The sequence below is a fragment of the Ictalurus punctatus genome, chromosome 16, assembly GCF_001660625.3.
Source record: "Ictalurus punctatus breed USDA103 chromosome 16, Coco_2.0, whole genome shotgun sequence".
NCBI classification, from domain to species: Eukaryota; Metazoa; Chordata; class Actinopteri; order Siluriformes; family Ictaluridae; genus Ictalurus; species Ictalurus punctatus.
In genome coordinates this window covers 2,718,091-2,732,597 of record NC_030431.2, presented here as the reverse complement: position 1 = coordinate 2,732,597, position 14,507 = coordinate 2,718,091, and the positions used below count along the sequence as shown (strand labels likewise).

Below are 14,507 nucleotides of genomic sequence, written 5' to 3'. Positions count from 1 at the left end.
GTTTCCTTCCTCTTTCCTTCCTACAGCTCCTGGTGAAGACAGTGTAGATGATGTAAACCATATGAACTACATTTGAACAGAATTTCAAGGCATCTCTCCAGACAGCCATCTTCCCTGCACGTGCAATGGGCATGTCGCTCTGGACCAATCAGGACTTGGCAATACAAAATTATGTATATATTTTATCTTGTTTATCTTGCTCAGTTCAACTGATTTACATAGTTTTATGTTTTTGCGGAGATAGAATAACAATAACAGCATAATAGGTCTACAACAGCAGTTAAATTTACAACCAGCCAAGCAGTTGTGTAATATAGTGAGTCGTGCTGTTACACTAATTGATAGTATTTTTGACTATGTTTATGTATGAGCATGCGCAGAAAGACTGTCTGATTCCTTGTATTAGAGTGCCATCTAGTGACTTTAACTGGTATTGCTAGCTGCTCTCTACGTGTGCTGTAGTACCTGTACAGGAATGGATACAGGTTGAGGGGCAGGGACGAAACAATTCCAAAAGGCAGGACCAGATGGCACTTCATCTTATTTTCTCACATATAGGAGCACCTATAGGGCACTGCATTTCATTTTCTCCACTTCTCCACTTCTCTCCATTTCTCCACTGCACCCGTTAGGGTATTTCATGATGTTTCTTTGCATGTCGCAGAACCCTTTAGGGCATCGTATTACATATTCTACATTGGACGGGCATTCGAAAGGGCATTTCATTGTGCTTTCTGGCATGTAGCGGCACCATAGAGGGCATTTCATCATGTTTTCACCACTGCAAGCGCACCCTTGAGGGCAGCCTAGGGTGCACTTTCACTGCCTTTTTTTTTTTTGTTAAATACCGTGGGGTCCTATATAGAAAATTAACACTTTCTGACCAATCAGATTTGAGAATTCAGCAGCACTTTGGTTTAAATGTTTTTAGCAACCTAATGAGGTTCTACCTGATATGAAAAGACTATCTTGTGAGGTTCAACAATGAATTTAAGGGTCAAAACAGGGGGTTCTAGTTCTAGTAACATTTTCTTCTTCTTCCTCAAGGATCGTTATCTTGTGCACAGCGCGCCACACTTTTCAGCACCTGAGAAACTTCAGCTATCATCACCACCAAACGGATATGAAGCCTCTGCATTTTAATGCGCTTCATTACTATAACGAAACGTCCGGACATATGTCTAATTGACCAGTAGCTTCTCACAGTAGCATTTACATTGCATCCGAAGTTTATTTTGAAAGTATGACATCAGGAATGCAATTGCCCAAAAAGAACCAAAACAATCAGATTAAATAGTCAACACTTTGATTTATTAAATAGTTTCCACTATAAAGAAAGTTTGCACGTTCTTCACTTTCACACGTGACAGATAAATATAAAAGGCATCAAAGGCTAGCACTGCAAGAAGTAGTTGTTTCCCAGCACGCGCATCAGCACTGTTTCACTAAACTCGAATATGCTTGTTCCACTGAAAAGGTAGGTGAAACCTGAAAAGCATGAGGCGAACAAAATCAGTATAGAAGAGATAAATAATTAGGCTGAAATTAGTCCAGACGATTAAGAAACTTTTAGTAATGTATTAAATACTGACTACTGTACTGGTAGGCTGCAGTAACTTTTCCTGTCATTCCTGGGAATCTCTCTTCCACCAGTTTAGGGTAACCCTTGTCCATCTTCTTCTTGTTTGTGTCATAGCTTTAAAATATTTCCATTCGTTAAAGCAAAAAAGGAAATATCATCTCGTCTTCTTTCATTGGTATTTCTTTTAAATAACAAATACACTGTGACATACCTGTAGTATGATTTCCCAACAAAGAACAACATCTTTCCAGTAGACTCATCATAAACGGCAGCGTTGATCTTCTTCACTTTAGCCGGCAACCTGAAGCTACTGAGATTCATGCGATTCACGACGTCATAACCACTGAGGGCCCAGACCTTCTGACCTAAAGATCATGAGCATGAGTTAACGCAAATTCTTATATAATGACTCTTGAAGTTGAAAAAATACAGCGTTTTACCTTTAAAGATGTACACCAAGTCAGCTGATGGATCCTCAAAAGCAGCATCGATATCATCTGGAAGCTCGGGCCAGAAGGTCTTTATCAGAAATTGTTCGTTTTGAGGGATCTGAGGGTGGTGGCGCCAGAAAAATCTGAACAGATTGATATGCATTAAATGGTTAGAACCCTTAAAAACAGTCATTTAGAAGGTTTTAGAAGATTTTTTATATTCATGCATACTTATTTTTGAAGAAGTACGTCTCTCCACGCAGGGTCGTAACGGCGTCCAGGACCAGACTGGGGTCACAGGCATTAGGAGTGGACGGAGGTATGGGCTCGGGCTTATCGGGTATGTCAGGGTTTGAGCCTGTTGAATTCATTTAACTTTGTTTTAACGGCTTTTCTAGACAACTTGTCATAAAATGCCTAATCGCAGAAGCTTACCATAGAGAGCCTGAATTTTCCTGACGTCGTCTCGAGGAAGGACGAAGCTGTCGACATCTCTGTAGGTGTACCTTGCGTTCATGAGAGCTCCAGGATCACTGGAATGGTTAAGGCCCAGGGCGTGTCCAAATTCATGCGCAGCCACCAAGAACAAGTTGTATCCTGTGGTTCGACAATAAAGATAAATGTACATGGTTTTTTATTTATTTATTTGCATCGTGCATACTGCATCGTCGTATCTTTCAAGTTTGATGAAATATTTACCATTCGGAGATTTGAAAGTGAAGGTCTCGTCGTCATCAAAATGAGTATCTCCGCCGAGGCCATCAGCGGGGCCAAATGCATGAGCCAAGAGATTATTAGGTCCATCAAATGGGGAGCCATCACCATGATCTAGAAACGGAAAACGTATTGTATTAACATCGATATAAACTGTAGCATTTTTTTTTTTTTTTACAGTCTATACCAGGCTTTGAGTTCTGAAGACTGCAGTTCACTGAAGGGCTCATGGTAAAACCTGAAACAGCTAACTGCCTGGCATAAAGGTTCACTAAAGTCTACATAATCTCTTGATCACTCATTGACAGTATTTCTGAATGGTGCCTTATGAAATTATTCAAATGCTGGCTTTCATCATTTCTTACTTACCCAGTCAATAAGAACATGTTCAACATTATATATACATTCTACAGGAAAGACTTCAAGGCAGGCTTTTCTTAATCAGAAAATGGTACCAATGCCACTTGATAAAGTGAGAACCTCACCTCCGACAGTAAATGAGATCATGATGTCGGCTATACCACTGTAGATGCGCGTGAACTTCAGAGGAGTGACTCGAGCCCAGACTTGCAGCGCTCTCTCTATAGAATCGTCCACTTCAGCCACAGACATATCGGGTGTGTAATTCTCAATCCTGACGAATAAAATAATACTTAAAGCGTAACTAAATTCGTTACGTTTGTTTGGTTTTAAACAAGAAGCTGGAATACGTTAAGTACCTGTAGGTCAAGTTCTTTGTAGACCATTTGTAATTTAAAACTCTGTCTTTGTATGAAGCGACATCTGGAACGCCACAGCGAGGCTTCTTCATCATCTCCATCGTTTCAGTGTCCAGAGTTCCTGTCACATTTAACTTTAAAAAGTCCTGCATCTTACTGACCTTGGGCCCAGAGGACGGCGTGTTGTCCTCGTCCATTCTGGATAATCTCTTCAAGTAATTCTGGTTAAATAGAAACGATCTACAGTTAGAAACCCGGCTAAATAAAATCCAGTGGTGTTTTTAAGTTGCACAATGGAATGCCATTCCTACCGTTGCTAATTCTTCACGATCCTTCCCAGTAGATGACAGTATTGGACCTGAGTGAACCCTGAACGTCAGGGCAATGAGGACACACAGCTGGTAGTAAGTCTTCATCTTGCTTCTCCTCCAAGAAACTGATGCAGTTTGGGTTTTACTGCCTACTTTTATATATGGTAAGGGATGACATATTGAGCAACAACCTGAGTCATGTGATAGTTGATAACAGAGATCCAGTGCTTCAGCCATATGTATCATTCATCTGGAAATAGCAATAGTAATCTATTGTACTCTGAAGGTTCATTTGGTTTGTCACTCTGGGGAACAAACATAGAACACCCAACTAAGGTTTTATTTTCAGAAAAGATTCCACATAGAACCCATTCATAAACTATTAGTAGAGCCATTAACCCATATAAATGATCTTTGACGAACTCCCCTTTTTTAAGCGTATCAATTTCAAAATGGAATTTTATAGACACAAAACAATCCCACAACATAACGTCCTTCCATTTTACAAGTTCCCCAGTTTTTTTTTTTTTACTGCTATAAATTATGATGGACAATGCTTTCAACATAACTTAAGTAGTACTGGTCAGATAATACTATGTCAAGTTGATTTTCTCTTGTCCTATGTACAACATATATTAATAGCAAACATAAATTAATATTTCAGTGTCGAATATGAATATTACTGACCCTTATATTTTTCCAGCTTATTTTCCGTTCCCAACGTGACATGGCTAAAATTTCAAATAACATATCGATTTATGTTGCCTTGGATCATTTTCTAATGAGATATGCAGTAGGTTTTGAAAGTGTTCCATTCCAATCCCTTTCAGTTTCAGTTCAATTCAGCACATTTTACTGTGTTACAGATTTGATTTCAAATGGATTGAACCCAATAGCCACTCTAACAGAGCTTCAGAAGCTCGATGCAGGGGTAGAACCTGCCAGAAGGACAACCGTCTTAGAAATCCTCCATCGATCAAGCTTTCATGGTGGCATGACTAGACGTAAGCCAAGAAGGGATATTGGAGGCACTGTATGAGTAAGAGTAATTTGTCGGGCACATAAAGCACTTTAAGGGGAGCATTATGAAATAGATTATCTGGTCTTATTATAGCCTACGAAAATCGATCTCTTTGGGTTCTTTGTGCTACGTGCGCTGAAAACCAGGTACTATGCTTGAAGTGGTAATACCATCCCTAAGGTGAAGCATGGTGGTGGCAGCATTGTTCTTAATGGCAGGGACTGGGAGACTGGTCAGAATTGAGGTAAGAATGAATGCAGCAAAATACAGAGAAGAAAACTTGCTCTAGACTGGAGCAAAGGTTCACCTTTCAGAACATCCAACCGAAGCAGTGGAGTGGCTTCAATACAATGTCGTTGAGTGGCTCAGCCAAAGCCCAGAACTCCATATAGAACATCTGTGGAGACACCTAAAGATGGCAGACTCTCCCTAGACAATCTGACTGAGCTTGAGAGAATCTGCCAGGAAGAATGGGAGAAACAGCCTAAATCCAGGTGTGCAAAGATTTTAGAGGCTGACTCAAGAAGGCTTGAAGCTGTAATCGCTGCCGAAGATGTGTCTACACCGTACTGATCTGAATACTTATCTAAATAAGGGATTTCGTTTGATTTTTGAAACTCAGGAAAAATGTCTGCAAACTCGTTTTCGTTTTGTCGTTATGGGTTATCGTGTGTAGATTCAGGACCAAAAAAAAAAATTCATTTCATTTTATTTAAAATCTACAATATGACCAAATGTGCAATACCTGACGGGGTTCGAACTCCCTGTACAGCACTTGATCCATTTGGCTGTTGTAGGGTTGTATTTAAAACAATTTTATGATTTGTTTTAGACGGGAAAAGTTCAGCAAACAGTCTGTGTGGGGTTTTTTTTTTTTTCGTGAAGTGGTATTGGACGACTTCTTGCTAACAGATTCATGATGATTTAAACAGACACTTCCCCAGCTGATGTTCAGCCATATGCTTTACTAAATGTTTGCGCCATCCAAACCAAGCCACGTAATACCTTTTAAGGCAGGATGTTGACAAATACCGTTAGCATTATTTCCACTGAATCTCCAGGAAAATCGGTTTGTGTACTTGTGCAGTTTGGTTTCCATTAAAGGTAAATGATCTGTAGCAAATCAGTCAAATTCAGACATGTTCCTTGTGTTCTATCTGCCATCTTTAAGGCTGCTGCATTTCAGTACTAATAACCTGTATCAGATAACACAGTCGACTCAATGAAAATGTCTGGGTGAATTGTCGGTTTCTTGTGGTGGCAAGTTACTTTGTGATTTGCTTGAATAATGCCATTCTTACGAATAAAGCATCTTGCACTAGCATTTATTATGATCCGCTTATCACAATTCACCAGCATCCATCACTTATGACTCAATGCCTGCTGTTCAAATAAATATCCACTGGATACCGAAAACACTCCCAAAAAACTATTTACGTCTTTGATTCCAGCTTCACCGGTTCTCAAGAAGTAATAGTTTTCTAGAAACTGTCCTGCTTCCAGGATTCTGGCCCACAGTCACACTCACGCCATTTCTGTTGTTCTTTCCAAGTAATCATTATGGATTTACAAAAGCAAGGTTTTCTGCAGGTTCAGTAATGGAATAGGATTATCTACAGTATGCCAGCTGTTAGGAGTTTGGGAGGACAAATGCGTCTAACGTTATCAAAAATATAACATACAAATTATTTTGAATCTAGTAACTAGTTTATTCATTTGTTTGTTTGCGTGTGTGTGTGTGTGTGTGTGTTCCACACTGGTGCAATCCTCACCTGTCAGGACTGGCATCTGGAGAAATTATCTGAGGAAACCCTTGAGATAAGACTCGCTACAAGTCAGATTAATGACTGTGTAGTAAATATTTTATTGTCGAATATCATCATCATGAGCTTTTTAACGGAATTTGAATAGCTAATTCTTTTTTTCGCACTAATTCAACTGTCTAAAAACAAAATATATATTCACACTGGGTGTTTACTTCTGAGAGAACCACGACATTTTAGTAAACAGATTCTGCTTTGCTGTTCAAACCCACTACCCGTTTTCACAATGTTTTTGCAAACACAGCTGAGATCAGAGGGATGTGTCACGACCGACACGTCACTACTCAGGAAATCTAATGAAATCACTTGACGGCTTTATTCAATGGATTTTATCAAATGTTTTTTGTAGGATTCTCGCCTAAAATGTTTTAAATGTATATCTGGCAATACAGGAGTGAAATTCGCAGTGGAACGGTAAAGTTGCAATGGTGATGTTGATTGTAATATACTGTTAACAATATGCAGTACTTTTTGCACTCTATTTCAAATACATTTCAATATACCATTACTGCTATAAATACTGTATTAACTGCAGTGAATACCTGGCAACTCTGCATGTCATTTTGATACTGTAGATGTACAGGGTAGTTTATCACAGTGTGTGTATGTGTGTGTGTGTGTGTGCTCACTACAGAGCATCTGAATGACATTTACATCAAATGACGGCAAAACAGATGTGTTCGGGACTCTGGAACTTACTCCTCGGAGTAAGACCCAGATAGTGCCCGAAAAAATTGGCAGCCACCAGGAACAAAAACACTTCTTTCTTAAGAAAGAAGACATATTCCTGGTGGATAAGCTGTAGGATGTAGGTTTATTATATTATAGGTTCAGGGTCTATTTTGTCTCGCCACTAGAGGTGAAGCGTTCATCTTCATCAAAATGTGCATCTCCACCAGTCCCACTAGATGGGGCGAAAGCATTAGCCAGAGTGCCGGATGGTCCAACAAATGGGTAGGCTCTGAGAAAGGACAATCAATTTTAGCAGGTAACAGAGTGAGTTAGAGAAACCTGGGCATTTCTGAAAAGTATTTTACTATGCACAAATTTTCCCTGTAGATTCATTTCACCCTTCTTCTTACTTCTGTGTTGTCTCATAAAGGTGTATAGTTGAAAACAATTAGTGGTTAAAGATGAAATAAAGTGCTGATCTGCATTAAAATTAAACACCAAATACCTAAGGAAAAACACACACACACCCCCACACACACACACACCATAAAAGAGCATTTATAATATATATATATATATATATATATATATATATATATATATATATATATATATATATATATATATATATATATATATATTTTATTATTATTATTTTATTTTATTTATTTTTTTAATGTAAAACTGTGACATTTTATATATAATATAATATGTAAGAAATAAACCACTTGGGGGCATGCTGTTATAGTGAAATAATATATGGTATGATTATGTTCGTATAACAGCAGGAGTGAAATATTTCTTTAAGAGCATGTTTTTTTTTTTTCAGTCAGTCAAGTGACATCATCAGTTCTCCTAAATATGAAAGGGAAAGGAAGTTCCCCAGCATTTAAACACGTGTACGATCCACCCCTGTGGCGTCTTAAACTTAACGTGACACTTGGATCTGAAAGCGTGAAACTGTCGGCCTAAACGCGTCAGGACAGCTTTGTAGGTTATAGTTTCCAAATATTATAATAATAGGAAATTTTCTGCCAAGGAGCTCAAACAAAGCATCATCAACAAAAGCAAATAGGCGGTAAATCCTCTAGACTAGAGGTTAACAAACTTTTCCAGGGCAAGGCCCCCCAAATGGCATTAACATTTGACCGAGGCCCCCCTTTTGCAAGATGTCTTTAAAACACATTAAAAATACAGACTTCTGAATATATCCCCCCTTTTTTTTTATTAATAATTACCTCTTTCATTTTACATTACATTACCCTAGGAATTGATTGTGTGTGTGTGTGTGTGTGTGTGTGTGTGTGTGTGTGTGTGGTTGCCTGAGAGTGAGAATCATGTATTTATTTATTTTTCACTCCAAGTTGTTGAGACCCCCCGGGCGCCCCCTGGCGGCCCCTACTTTCCTAACCACCGCTCTAGATATCCGGATTAAATCCTCACATGACTCTTTCGTGCAAACACACAGCTCACATTTCGTCTAGACGATTAAATAGCCACTTGTAAATTTTGGGGGGAAATGTACCTCGAGTTCACATTCTATCTACAAAACAAAATTCCACATTCATTTATTTATTTATTTTCCCATTGAAAATCTGTTTACTTTATGGATGACATGTTACATAAGCTAAAATTGCATTCCGATTACCACGCTATAGTTAAATATATATTTGAATCTGCTACTTTAAGGCATCTAATGTGTTATCAGTGTAACAAACTGCTTCGAGTCTAAATTTCGACACACAATGAACAGTGGCGTAAATACACAGCATGATGTAAGGACACCACTGTGTACTGAAATAATGATTTTTTTTGTTGTTGTTGTTGTTGCTTTTTTCACTCTTGTGAGTGTGATTATTCCAGTTAGTTCTCATGTTACTGGAAAATGAACTTCATCTGGAAGCCCAAGTTCTGTTTGGGTTCTGCTCTTGATGGTTATTGTTTCTAAATGTGGAAAAGAAACACCTTAAAATACAATAATGGTAGAGATGTACCCTGTTACTTCACATCATCACCAAACAAACAGAAGGATGTGGGTTGTGTTTCATTTGCTGTAGCCTGTTCGTTTCCAATAACGAAGCATCTTGACTTTTGTCTAATAAAAGAGTAGCATCTCGCAGTAGCTTGAGAATTTTTATTGAGAAAGTACAACTTAAGGAATAACAGTTACTCAGGAAAATTCCTTGCAAATTAAATAACAATTTACTCTTTAATTCCTTACACAGTTTACAGTATTATCGGCATGTCCACTGTCTGCAGGACAGATAAATATTAAAGGCATAAAAGGCTAACATTGCAAGAAGTGTTTGTTTCCCAGCACGCGCCTCAGCGTTGATTCGTTAAACTCGAATACGCGTGGTCCACTGAAGAGGTAGGTGAAACCTGCAGAAACATGCGGTGTGAATAAAGTCAGCGTTTTCATACAACTAGGTCCAGATTAGCCCAGATTGTTCAGGAAATGTATTAATTGATTAAATACTAACCGTTGTTCTGGAAGGCGGCAGTCACTTTTCCTGTCATTCCTGGGAATCTCTCTTCCACCTGTTTAGGGTAACCCTTGTCCATCTTCTTGTTGTTCGTGTCATAGCTTTAAAAAAAAAAAAAAAAAACATTTATTAATAAATACCTTGAAAAAGAATGAGCATCCTGCCTTCTTTCTTTTTCTTTAAACATAAGAAAACACTAAGATGTACCTGTAGTATGATTTCCCAACAAAGAACAACATCTTTCCAGTAGACTCATCATAAACGGCAGCGTCGATGTTCTTCACTTTAGCCGGCAACCTGAAGCTACCGAGACTCTTGCGATTCACGACGTCATAACCACTGAGGGCCCAGACCTTCTGACCTAAAGATCATAAACACAAGTACACACCAGATCATATGTCAATTATGTAGATTTTATATTGTTATTGGTATTGTTAATCACAATATATTACAATTCAATCAATACATAGTTGAAAGTATTTTTACCTTTAAAGATGTACACCAAGTCAGCTGATGGATCCTCAAAAGCAGCATCGATATCATCTGGAAGCTCGGGCCAGAAGCTCTTTATCAGAAATTGTTCGTTTTGAGGGATCTGAGGGTGGTGGCGCCAGAAAAACCTGAACAACGGAATTAGGCATGAAACGGTTAGAACCGTAAAAGACACTCGAAAATGTTTTTGTTTACATTTATTTAGGTTTTAGAAGATTTTTTATATGCATGCATACTTATTTTTGAAGAAGTACGTCTCTCCACGCAGGGTCGTAACGGCGTCCAGGACCAGACTGGGGTCACAGGCATTAGGAGTGGACGGAGGTGTGGGCTCGGGCTTATCGGGTATGTCAGGGTTTGAGCCTGTTGAATTCATTTAACTTTGTTTTAACGGCTTTTCTAGACAACTTGTCATAAAATGCCTAATCGCAGAAGCTTACCATAGAGAGCCTGAATTTTCCTGACGTCGTCTCGAGGAAGGACGAAGCTGTCGACATCTCTGTAGGTGTACCTTGCGTACATGAGAGCTCCAGGATCGGTGGAATGGTCAAGGCCCAGGGCGTGTCCAAATTCATGCGCAGCCACCAAGAACAAGTTGTATCCTGTGGTTCGACAATAAAGATAAATGTACATGGTTTTTTATTTTTGTATCCTACACACTGCTTTGTGTATGTTTCAAGTTTGATGAAATATGAGAATATTTACCATTGGACGATTTGAAAGTGAAGGTCTCGGCGTCATCAAAATGAGTATCTCCGCCGATGCCATCAGCGGGGCCAAATGCATGAGCCAAGAAACCATCGGGTCCATCAAATGGGGAGCCATCACCATGATCTGGGAATAAGAAACATGCATACGCATAGCTTAGTATTGCTGAATACTCGATTAGCATCGGAATACATTTGAAAGATTTTCAGTCGGAATCAGACTTTGAGTTGTGAAGCCTGGAGAACGCCGTTTTCAGTTGAGCTCATGTCATAAATGTGCATGTGCTGACCGTTAACAGTGTTTCTGAATGGTGCTGTGCGCTATGATATGTTCAAATGCTGGTTTTCACAATCGCTAATCTACCCCATCAACAAAAAAAACTGTTCAACATCAAGGACAGGGTTCTGTGTTAATTAGGAAATGGTACCAATGCCACTGGATAAAGTGAGAACCTCACCTCCGACAACAAATGAGATCATGATGTCGGCTACACCGCTGTAGATGCGTTTGAACTTCAGAGGAGTGACTCGAGCCCAGACTTGCAGCGCTCTCTTGATAGAGTCGTCCACTTCAGCCACAGACATGTCGGGAGTGTAATTCTCAATCCTGACGAATAAAAATAACGCATGTAACCTACTAAATCAGTTCATGCGTTTGATACATAAAGCGATAGGCTAAGACCAGTATGCTGCTCGTACCTGTAGGTCAATTTGTTGGTGGGCCATTTGTTACTGAAAGATTCAGCCCTGTACGCAGCCACATCTGGAACGCCGCAGCGAGGTTGCTTCATCATCTCCAGCGTTTCAGCGTCCAGAGTTCCTGTCACCTTTAACCCGAAAAACTCCTGCATCTCACTCAGCTTCAAGCTCATCTCACTGACCTTGCGCCCAAAGGACGGCGTGTTGTCCTCTTGCATGTCGTACAGTTCCTTCAAGTAATTCTGGTTAAATAGACCAAAAAAAAATAATAAATGCACAGTTAGAAACTTGTCTAAATAAAATAAAATAATATAAAAGCAAAATAAAGAAATCCTGTATGCAATGGCATTCTTACCTTCGCAAATTCTTCATCGCTCATGTCAGTAGACAGTGGTACTGAGCGAACCCTGAACACCAGGGCAACGAGAATGCACAACTGGTAGTAAGTCTTCATTTTACTTCTCTTCTAATGAACTGATGTAGTTTGGGATTTACTCCCAGCCTTTATAGGTAAAAGGAAAGGATATTGAGCAACAGTGTACGTCATTAGATGATGAAAGACACACCTAGGAAATCAAGGATGACACTATATCCTAAATTACAACAACCCCCCCCCAACCCCCATATATATATATATATATATATATATATATATATATATATATATATATATATATATATATATATATATATATATATATATAAAAGTGTATGATCAGTCAAATGCTTCAAATATGTTAGCTCCATTAGGCTGTTATAGAATGGTATCTTTAATGATATGTCTTTAGTTAGAATCAGTGTAGATTCTGTGGTTTGTGTGTATGTGTGTGTGTGTGTGTGTGTGTGTGTGTGTGTGTGTGTGTGTGCGCGTGGTGTTATTGATGAGAAATTACCAGCAGATTCCTGCTCTCTTCTGCTTTAAACTGGGTGTTCGCCAGATGTTGAGCCATTCACTATAAAACGCTTGCTCAAGGCAAAACAAGCCACATTGCATCTCTAAAGCAGGATGTTGACGAATATTATTGTCCTGATGTGGGTTTTTCAGCTTGATTGTGTATCTGTTGATATCATCATCCATTTCCCTTCAACGATTGTCCAATTTTGTCAGCCTGAGGAAATTGGTTTACATTCTCGAGCAGTTTGGCTCCCATTCAAGTTAAAGCCATCTCCAAAAAAAAATTAAAAAATCCCAGACTGTCCAATTCTGGAAAATTGCTTGTGTAGGATAGGTGCTTTCCAGATATTCCAAAGCTTGGGCATTCCAGTACTAAGAGCTAGTTTAATGTATGAATAAGATAGTAGTCTTTCGTTCAAACTGCCTGAATTGTTGTTAGCTTGTTGCAGTGGAAATATATTTGATGTATAACAGCCTTATCCTTTAAAAAATACCATGCTGTTGCAGATGCTCTCATAGGCAACATCCATGTCTATAATGTTAAAAAAAAAAAAAAAAAAAAGTGTATTATTTCAGGGCTTTTTATTATTATTATTATTATTATTTTTAAACATACTTGATTTCAAGATGTATCAACAGATACAGTCTTTTAATCATCAGCTGACTTTTTCAGTAGCTTGGTGTCACGTTTGGCCGGCGGAAACGGATGCAAGTGCAGATTTTCAGTTTTAAGTAATACCAAAACAAAACGAGAACTATGAATAGGAAGCTAAACACTAAGGCAAAGAATGACCGTGAAACAAAGACCATAAACACAGCAACAGCAACGAAAGACAAACACAAGACAACCAGTGTGGTGCAAACTGTGGCTATAAATACCAGTAAGTGCTCGTTAACACGAATGAGGTTCAGGAGCAGGTGAACACGTGGCAAGCTGTTAAAAAGTAGCTACATTATTTACATGTGCACATTAAGTTGTTGCCTATTTATTAGAGCCATAGAACCCATGGAACCCATTGTTTATCAAAATTGTTGCTAGATTCAGAATTGCCTTAATAATAAACCTTGAGATCATTTGTAAATCATCACCTAGCTGCTAAACTCGTACTTGCAGAGGAACCACATACATACATAGCATATTTCAGTCATATATATTGATATATATTGACTGTATATATTTTAGTACAGTACTGAAACAGCACTGGGTAAAGTAGTAAATTACATATGCCTTCCACTTGATTATCTTTCTTCTCAGTGCAGGTTTTGCTACCATATGTCACAATATTCCTCTAGAGGAACTAAAAAGTGTTGAAGAGCCCTTGCTTGGCACAGATCCTATCTATCTAACTGCCATTTATTCGTTAGTAAAAGGTCATGGTGACTCCTCTATGCGTACCAAAGTAAAGTTTGATGTCGGCTCTTATCCGGCTTAGATCTGATCCGCTCCTGTAATACCTAATAATCTCTTCTGTCTGTCAAGCTGTCCAATGTGATGCTGGTGCCAGATTGTGTCATGCTTTTGTAGGCCAAAGTGTTTCAAACACCTCATGCACCTGAGAAAAGTTCTGGAGGCACTGCATACAGCTGGACTGACTAGCAGTTCAAAGACGTGACAAGTCAGATGTAGGAAATTGAAGCCCACAACAAAATGTATGTGACTATTCTATACCATAATATTTAACTTTCTCAACCAACTGATGCAGAGTGCTGTCAGTGAGCCAAATGACGAAAGGCCTAACCTCTGATCTAGAACTTCTATTGTCACACTGGGGCTGGGAGAAATCCTCGTTTACCCTTTCATATCTTCAGTGTGAAAGACGAAAACTACGTTATCGCTATGCAGTTACAGTTACATATTTCACATACTGTATTATATTATTTCACAAGACTTGACCAACTTTCTTTGTTAATATTTCTTAACATTTCTTGCATACTATCACTGCCGTGAGAATATA

The 14,507-nt window shown here is 38.8% G+C and overlaps 2 protein-coding genes across 2 annotated transcripts; both read right to left on the bottom strand.

The window, feature by feature from the left end:
• Positions 1 to 1,344: 1,344 nt before the first annotated feature.
• LOC108276916 (collagenase 3) lies at positions 1,345 to 3,893 on the bottom strand. Its single transcript, XM_017489027.3, has 10 exons — positions 3,758 to 3,893; positions 3,447 to 3,667; positions 3,213 to 3,361; positions 2,713 to 2,841; positions 2,449 to 2,610; positions 2,245 to 2,371; positions 2,023 to 2,156; positions 1,794 to 1,947; positions 1,593 to 1,696; positions 1,345 to 1,488 (listed from the first exon to the last, which is right to left on the bottom strand). The coding sequence occupies exons 1-10, from the start codon at positions 3,860 to 3,862 to the stop codon at positions 1,394 to 1,396; spliced, it is 1,380 nt and encodes a 459-aa protein (XP_017344516.1). The 5' UTR covers positions 3,863 to 3,893; the 3' UTR covers positions 1,345 to 1,393.
• Positions 3,894 to 9,392: 5,499 nt separating this feature from the next.
• On the bottom strand, positions 9,393 to 12,171 carry LOC108276915 (collagenase 3). The gene is made up of 10 exons (XM_017489026.2): positions 12,013 to 12,171; positions 11,658 to 11,899; positions 11,417 to 11,565; positions 10,957 to 11,085; positions 10,692 to 10,853; positions 10,488 to 10,614; positions 10,246 to 10,379; positions 9,967 to 10,120; positions 9,757 to 9,860; positions 9,393 to 9,655 (listed from the first exon to the last, which is right to left on the bottom strand). Exons 1-10 carry the CDS (start codon positions 12,109 to 12,111, stop codon positions 9,561 to 9,563), a joined length of 1,395 nt encoding a protein of 464 aa, XP_017344515.1. The 5' UTR covers positions 12,112 to 12,171; the 3' UTR covers positions 9,393 to 9,560.
• Positions 12,172 to 14,507: the final 2,336 nt, after the last annotated feature.

Coding starts and splice junctions, on each gene's coding strand:
- LOC108276915 (XM_017489026.2), bottom strand. CDS start 12,111: ATGAAGACTTACTACCAGTTGTGCATTCTCGTTGCCCTGGTGTTCAGG. Junction 11,566..11,657: donor ACCAACAAATTGACCTACAG/GTACGAGCAGCA, acceptor TTTATTCGTCAG/GATTGAGAATTACACTCCCG. Junction 9,861..9,966: donor GTTGGGAAATCATACTACAG/GTACATCTTAGT, acceptor TTTTTTTTAAAG/CTATGACACGAACAACAAGA.
- LOC108276916 (XM_017489027.3), bottom strand. CDS start 3,862: ATGAAGACTTACTACCAGCTGTGTGTCCTCATTGCCCTGACGTTCAGG. Junction 2,372..2,448: donor GAAAATTCAGGCTCTCTATG/GTAAGCTTCTGC, acceptor TGAATTCAACAG/GCTCAAACCCTGACATACCC. Junction 1,697..1,793: donor GTTGGGAAATCATACTACAG/GTATGTCACAGT, acceptor AATATTTTAAAG/CTATGACACAAACAAGAAGA.